The sequence below is a fragment of the Microchirus variegatus genome (genome assembly GCF_963457635.1).
Source record: "Microchirus variegatus genome assembly, chromosome: 1".
NCBI classification, from domain to species: Eukaryota; Metazoa; Chordata; class Actinopteri; order Pleuronectiformes; family Soleidae; genus Microchirus; species Microchirus variegatus.
The window spans coordinates 46782095-46788984 of NC_139802.1; the positions used below are offsets into that span (position 1 = coordinate 46782095).

The 6890-nt window shown below is 46.8% G+C and overlaps 1 protein-coding gene across 1 annotated transcript; it reads right to left on the minus strand.

The window, feature by feature from the left end:
* Positions 1-310: 310 nt before the first annotated feature.
* adra1ab (adrenoceptor alpha 1Ab) lies at positions 311-4649 on the minus strand (the record flags this gene model as incomplete). The annotated part of the gene is made up of 2 exons (XM_083910421.1): positions 311-723; positions 3737-4649. 2 exons carry the CDS (start codon positions 4647-4649, stop codon positions 311-313), a joined length of 1326 nt encoding a protein of 441 aa, XP_083766547.1.
* Between the last annotated feature and the right edge of the window lie 2241 nt (positions 4650-6890).

Genomic DNA, 6890 nt, shown 5'->3' on the forward strand with positions numbered 1-6890 from the left:
GAAATGAAAGAATCTTTATTGTCATTTTACCTGTGGTTGTTTTTTCTTTTTAAATATAATTCAGTAAAATTATCTCTTGTTTGTTTGTCAAACACTGTTGTCTGTTAGTCTGATAATTTATTTCCTCTCAGACGTTCAAACTTCACTTTCTTGGTCCTGATCATTTTGAACACAGATAAAACACGTGATATTGTCTCTGGTGTCTGTGAGTGAGTGATCGTCTCTCAGCTGTTTCACATCATCAGGTTAAAAACTGAACTTCCTCTAAATGTTTCTCTGCAGGAAAAAGCAAACAGAAGATCTGAAACCCTCAGACAAAGTCTCCTTTAAGACCCAGAGACAGACAGAGGACCTTCGTCTGTCTCTGATTGGACGACTTCTGTGGACGTGGACTTGCAGACAAACACCAGGCCTTCAGCAGACTCTGACTGTGATCTGAACCACCAGCAGGTGGCGACGTGCAGCAGCAGCAGCACCACGAGGGCCCCGCGTGGTCGCTGTGGTCAGAGGACGCAGGAGCCTGGCTGTGACAGCAGGTGGCGCTGTGGCCCGGTGGTTTGACAGTTCTCAGGCAGCGAACTCGCAGCACGTTGACAAAAGCTTTTTTAAACTCCTGACTGAAACACGGGTAGATGATGGGGTTAATGCAGCTGTTCAGGTAACCAAGCCAGAAGGTGATCTTAAAGATGGTTTCAGACGGTTTACACCACGGGAACATGGAACCTGAACACAACACAACACAGTACACACACACACGGTTACACACAGATAGACACGGATACACACGGTTACACACGGTTACAAAGAGTAGGAAGGTAGGTAGTTTAGGTAGATAGGTAGGTAGGTAGAAAGGTTAGTTGGTAGGAAGGAAGGTAGGAAGGAAGGAAGGTAGGTAGGTAGGTAGAATTGTTGGTGTTGGTTGGTTGGTTGGTTGGTTGGTTGGTTGGTAGGAAGGAAGGAAGGGAGGTAGGTAGATAAGTAGATAAGTTGATAGGTAGGTAGGTAGGTAGGTAGGTAGGTAGGTAGGTAGGTAGGTAGGTAGGTAGGTAGGTAGGTAGGTAAGAAGGTAGGTAGGTAGGTAGGTAGGTAGGTAGAACAGTTGGTTGGTTGGTAGGAAGGAAGGTAGGTAGAAAGGTTGGTTGGTAGGTAGGTAGAAAGGTAGGTAGGTAGGTAGGTAGGTAGGTAGGTAGGTAGGTAGGTAGGTAGGTAGGTAGGTAGGAAGGTAGGTAGGAAGGTTGGTTGGTAGGAAGGAAGGTAGGTGGGAAGGTTGGTAGGTAGGAACGTAGGTAGAAAGGTAGGTAGGTAGAAAGGTTGGTTGGTTGGTAGGAAGGAAGGAAGGCAAGAAGGAAGGGAGGTAGGTAAGTAGATAAGTTGATAGGTAGGTAGGTAGGTAGGTAGGTAGGTAGGTAGGTAGGTAGGTAGGTAGGTAGGTAGGTAGGTAGGTAGGTAGGTAGGTAGGTAGGTAGAACAGTTGGTTGGTTGGTAGGAAGGAAGGTAGGTAGGTAGGTAGGTAGGTAGGTAGGTAGAAAGGTAGGTAGGTGGGAAGGTTGTTGGTAGGTAGGTATTTGGGAATTTAGACCGAAAAAACCTAAATGTATCAAGAGTTAATGAATGAGGACACTTTTTAAATGTATTTGCTGTCTTTTACTTTGTTTAGTAGGTTTTTATTGAAGTAATTCTTATATTGTCTGTAAGATGTTGTTAAAGGAGGCGTCTGTCTGTCTGTGTCTGTCTGTGTCTGTCTGTCTGTCTGTCTGTCTGTCTGTGTCTGTCTGTCTGTCTGTGTCTGTGTCTGTCTATGTCTGTCTGTCTGTCTGTCTGTGTCTGTCTGTGTCTGTGTCTGTGTCTGTCTGTCTGTCTGTCTGTGTCTGTCTGTCTGTCTGTCTGTCTGTCTTAAAGCTGCAGAAACAGCTCACAGATCTGTGTGATAATGCAGTGACTTCCTTTAATGAATATTCAGTGAACTGGAAAATGCAGAACAAATGACTGCTTTTATTTTAACTGCTGATGAAGACGAACTGTGTCCTTCAGGACGTGAGCAGAAAGACAATGAGTGTGTGTGTGGACGTGATGTCATCATGAGTGTGTGTGTGTGGACGTGATGTCATCATGAGTGTGTGTGTGTGGACGTGATGTCATCATGAGTGTGTGTCTTATCTAAGTCTCTTTCCCAGAGACACATCAACATGTGGTGGAGCAGGGAATCGAACCCTCAACCTTCCAGTTGACAGACATTATACTGAGCCACTGAGGCACCGTGACCCCGGTTATTTACTGTGGTTTAGATTTAAAACAAACAGGAATTATAATATATATAAAAAAAATAGGATTAAACTGTTAATTCATTCATATAAAGACTTGTTGTCATTTGCAGCGTCGCAGCCACAAACCTGTTGTTTACATTTGGATAACTTGGTTAATCTGAATCTGTGTGTATTGTTGTGTATTGTTGTGTTTAATCCTCCTTCAACGTTAATCCCCCTGTTTGTAACTGGATCCATGTCTGAGTGATAATCTCCTCATCTGTGACAGATTATTACCCATAATTACACACTGACACTCACTAATCCCAGTCCAGTCCTGAGGATTAACACAAATCAATTAGGATGTTAGATTAATGACTGATCATTTTAGTTTCCTGTTTTATTTTGTAGCCTTGTTGTTTCCTGTCTCAGTTACCTTTACTTCCTGTGCTTTTCCCTCCACTGTGATTGTTAGCTCCGCCCTCATGTCGCTCACCTGTCTTTGGTTTCCTCCACAGTTTCCAGATCTGCTCACACTTCCTGTTCCTCTTCACGGTATTTGACTTTTCCATCTTTGACTTTAACTTCACTGTGATCGTTTCAGATGTTACAGTTTTAGAGCGTGTGATTGTTTAAGTTTAAGTTGTTGTCGTTGAGGTCGAACGTGGTGTTAGATCATAATAATAAAGCTGTTTAAATGTCAGTGTGAAAACACTCTGACACTAAATTATATAATTCACAACATCTGTCTCTAAAAGTGTGTTTTTGTGGAGAGAGAATGTGTAAAAGTGTGTTTTTTTGTAAAATGTGTGTTTTTGTGGAGAGAGAATGTGTAAAAGTGTGTTTTTTTGTAAAATGTGTGTTTTTGTGGAGAGAGAATGTGTAAAAGTGTGTTTTTGTGGAGAGAGAATGTGTAAAAGTGTGTTTTTGTGGAAAATGTGTGTTTTGTGGAGAGAGAATGTGTAAAAGTGTGTTTTTGTGGAGAGAGAATGTGTAAAAGTGTGTTTTTGTGGAGAGAAAACGCGTAAAAGTATGTTTTTGTGGAGAGAGAATGTGTAAAAGTGTGTTTTTGTGGAGAGAGAATGCGTAAAAGTGTGTTTTTGTGCAGAGAGAATGTGTAAAAGTGTGTTTTTGTGGAGAGAGAAAATGTGTAAAAGTGTGTTTTTGTGGAGAGAGAATGTGTAAAAGTGTGTTTTTGTGGAGAGAGAATGTGTTAAAAGTGTGTTTTTGTGGAGAGAGAATGTGTAAAAGTGTGTTTTTGTAGAAAAAGTGTGTTTTTGTGCAGAGAGAATGTGTAAAAGTGTGTTTTTGTGGAGAGAGAATGTGTAAAAGTGTGTTTTTGTGAAGAGAGAATGTGTAAAAGTGTGTTTTTGTGAAGAGAGAATGTGTAAAAGTGTGTTTTTGTGGAGAGAGAATGTGTAAAAGTGTGTTTTTGTGGACCTGTCGCTCACAGACTTGAGTGTAAACGTGAAAATGTAGAGGAGGAAATTCACCGATGGGTAAAACCAGGAAAAATGGCAGCCAGCAGAGGACGAAGCAGCCCACGACGATGCCCAGAGTCTTTGCCGCCTTCTCTTCTCTCGTGACCTTGAAGAACTTGGGCAGAGCGATGGTGCAACACCTCGTCCTTCTCGTCGTCGTCGTTTCTCCGCCGTCCTGTTTTCCCGCCCGAGCGCCGCCGTTGCCTCGGTGTATCCTCAGCGTCACGCCCTCCGTCTCCACGCCGTCCGCCCGGCTGCCCTTCCTGATGGCGCTGGTCTCCCGCTTCACCACCGTGTAGACGCGGCAGTACATGGCCAGGATGACGGCCAGAGGGATGTAGAACGAGCCCAGCGCCGAGAACAAGGCGTAGCCCGGCTCCTCCGTGATCCGACACACCGTCTCGTCCTCGGGTTCCGGTTCCCTCCAGCCGAACAGAGGTCCGACAGAAATGGCCGCGGACAGCAACCAGAGAGCGGCCACCGCCGTCAGGCCACGCCTCCCCGTCGCCATGGCCGGGTACCTCAGAGGGTAGCTGACCGCCAGGTAGCGGTCGATGGAGATCACGCACAGGCTGAGGATGGAGGCGGTGCAGCACAGGACGTCCAGCGCCGCCCAGACGCCGCAGAAGGTCCGTCCGAACACCCACCGGCCCAGAGCCTCGGACGTGGCGGAGAACGGCAGCACGGCGGAGCTGAGCAGGAGATCCGCCGCCGCCAGGTTAGCGATGAAGTAATGCGTCACCGAGCGCCAGCGGTGGTGGAAGAGCACGGACAGGATGACCAGGACGTTTCCCAGGACGCCGAACACGGCAAACACCACCAGCACCAGACCCAGCAGCACCAGCTTCGTGACGTCGGCGTCCGAGGACGAGCCGCAGCTCGGGCAAAGATCCGAGGAGGCGCTGGCGTTCTCCGCGGGAAACATCGCGATCCGTCTGCCGCGGTGGAGTCGGTGGAGCAGATGAAGCGAGTCCCATCTGCTCCTGCAGCAGAAGGCCGAGCCTCCGCCTGAAGCAGCAGGTGAAGCTGATCCTGCTGCTCTGAAACGCTCCTGTTCATCTGGAGAATCCTGCCAACGCTCGCCGGTGTGAGCGGCGTCGCTTTGGCAGTCGTCCACGTCCTGGAGCGGAGACGCTGCCGCGCTCTGTCATCACTCACTTCCTCTGCGGCTCGGACGCTTTCGGGGTTTCAGGAGGACGACTGTTTACAGCAGGAGAGGAAACAAACAACACATTTATCACACGACGCTTTTAGAAATAACCACAACAGACTCAACGTCACTGATGAGCTGCGACAGAGGAGTGAATCTAGACCGGAAGTTCCTATGAAGGCTGTTTTTTAGTGTGTATCTGCGTCATTACCTTGTTTATGAAGCCCTGAAGGTTCTAAACAAACAGTTCAGTCACTGCTGAGAACGCTGTGTTTTATTGTAATCTCGGGCTCAGTGAGATCTCTGAAAAAACCCGGTCCGGTTACGTAAACAGCGGTTCTCCTGAACAGCAGATCCTCCTGCTCCGGGCACTAGTCCGGGCACATCCGGTTGCGTACATTGAACCGCAGAAGAAGAATAACGTCCGTTGTGGAGGTGTTTCACGAGCAACAGTGTCTTCTGACTCCGGGTCAAAGGTCATCAAAGTCGTGAAGAAGCTATTTTTAAACACTGTTAAAACAATGTTTTGATAATGAGGAGCAGTGCATCCACCGTTCCAGAGGGGGGAGCTGTGCTCCTGAGAGCGGGTGTGCTGATTATGTCACTTCCTGGTATTGGCCAATCACAAGACAGTTAGGAAGGCTCTACTCTGACTGGCCAATCACAACACACTCTGTCTTCCAGGGGTGAGAGAGTTGAGTCTCAAATCTCGCGGCTGGGAAACAGCGTCAGAAAAGAGGATTTCTATCGGCTCGTTTACAGCAACTAGGAGGTTTTTGAGCATAAAAACAAGTTAATATATGTAAATAAACCTCCATAACTAACATATATGTGCAACAGGACCACTCTATGTGACCTTTAAGGTTAAAAAAGGTTCAATAAAACCTTTACAGAGCTCTGAGCTGTGATTAAAGAGCAGATATTTGACTCAAGATTCTGAAAATACACTTTGTGAGTGTTTCATTAGAGCAGAGGAGTTAGTTTACTGTCATGGTGAAGTGGAAACATGGAGATTATTCACTTCACAACATTTTTATAGTTTATAAAATCTACTTCTGTTTAAGTCAACGATATCTTTATCTTCACTATTAGACTAAACTGAAGTTTGTAAACCACTCACTCTCCCACACCAAAGTCACTCACTCTCACACACCAATGTCACTCACTCTCTCACACCAAAGTCACTCACTCTCCCACACCAAAGTCACTCACTCACTCTCCCACACCAAAGTCACTCACTCTCCCACACCAAAGTCACTCACTCACTCTCCCACACCAAAGTCACTCACTCACTCTCCCACACCAAAGTCACTCACTCACTCTCCCACACCAAAGTCACTCACTCTCCCACACCAAAGTCACTCACTCACTCTCCCACACCAAAGTCACTCACTCTCCCACACCAAAGTCACTCACTCACTCTCCCACACCAAAGTCACTCACTCACTCTCCCACACCAAAGTCACTTACTCTCTCACACCAAAGTTGCTCACTCTCCCACACCAAAGTCACTCACTCTCCCACACCAAAGTCAATCACTCTCTCACACCAAAGTCACTCACTCTCTCACACCAAAGTCACTCACTCTCCCACACCAAAGTCTCTCACTCTCCCACACCAAAGTCACTCACTCTCTCACACCAAAGTCACTCACTCTCCCACACCAAAGTCACTCACTCTCACTCTCACACACCAAAGTCACTCACTCTCTCACACCAAAGTCACTCACTCTCCTACACCAAAGTCACTCACTCTCCCACACCAAAGTCACTCACTCTCACTGTCACACACCAAAGTCACTCACTCTCTCACACCAAAGTCACTCACTCTCTCACACCAAAGTCACTCACTCTCCCACACCAAAGTCACTCTCTCTCCCACACCAAAGTCACTCACTCTCCCACACCAAAGTCACTCACTCTCCCACACCAAAGTCACTCACTCTCACTGTCACACACCAAAGTCACTCACTCTCTCACACCAAAGTCACTCACTCTCCCACACCAAAGTCCTCCA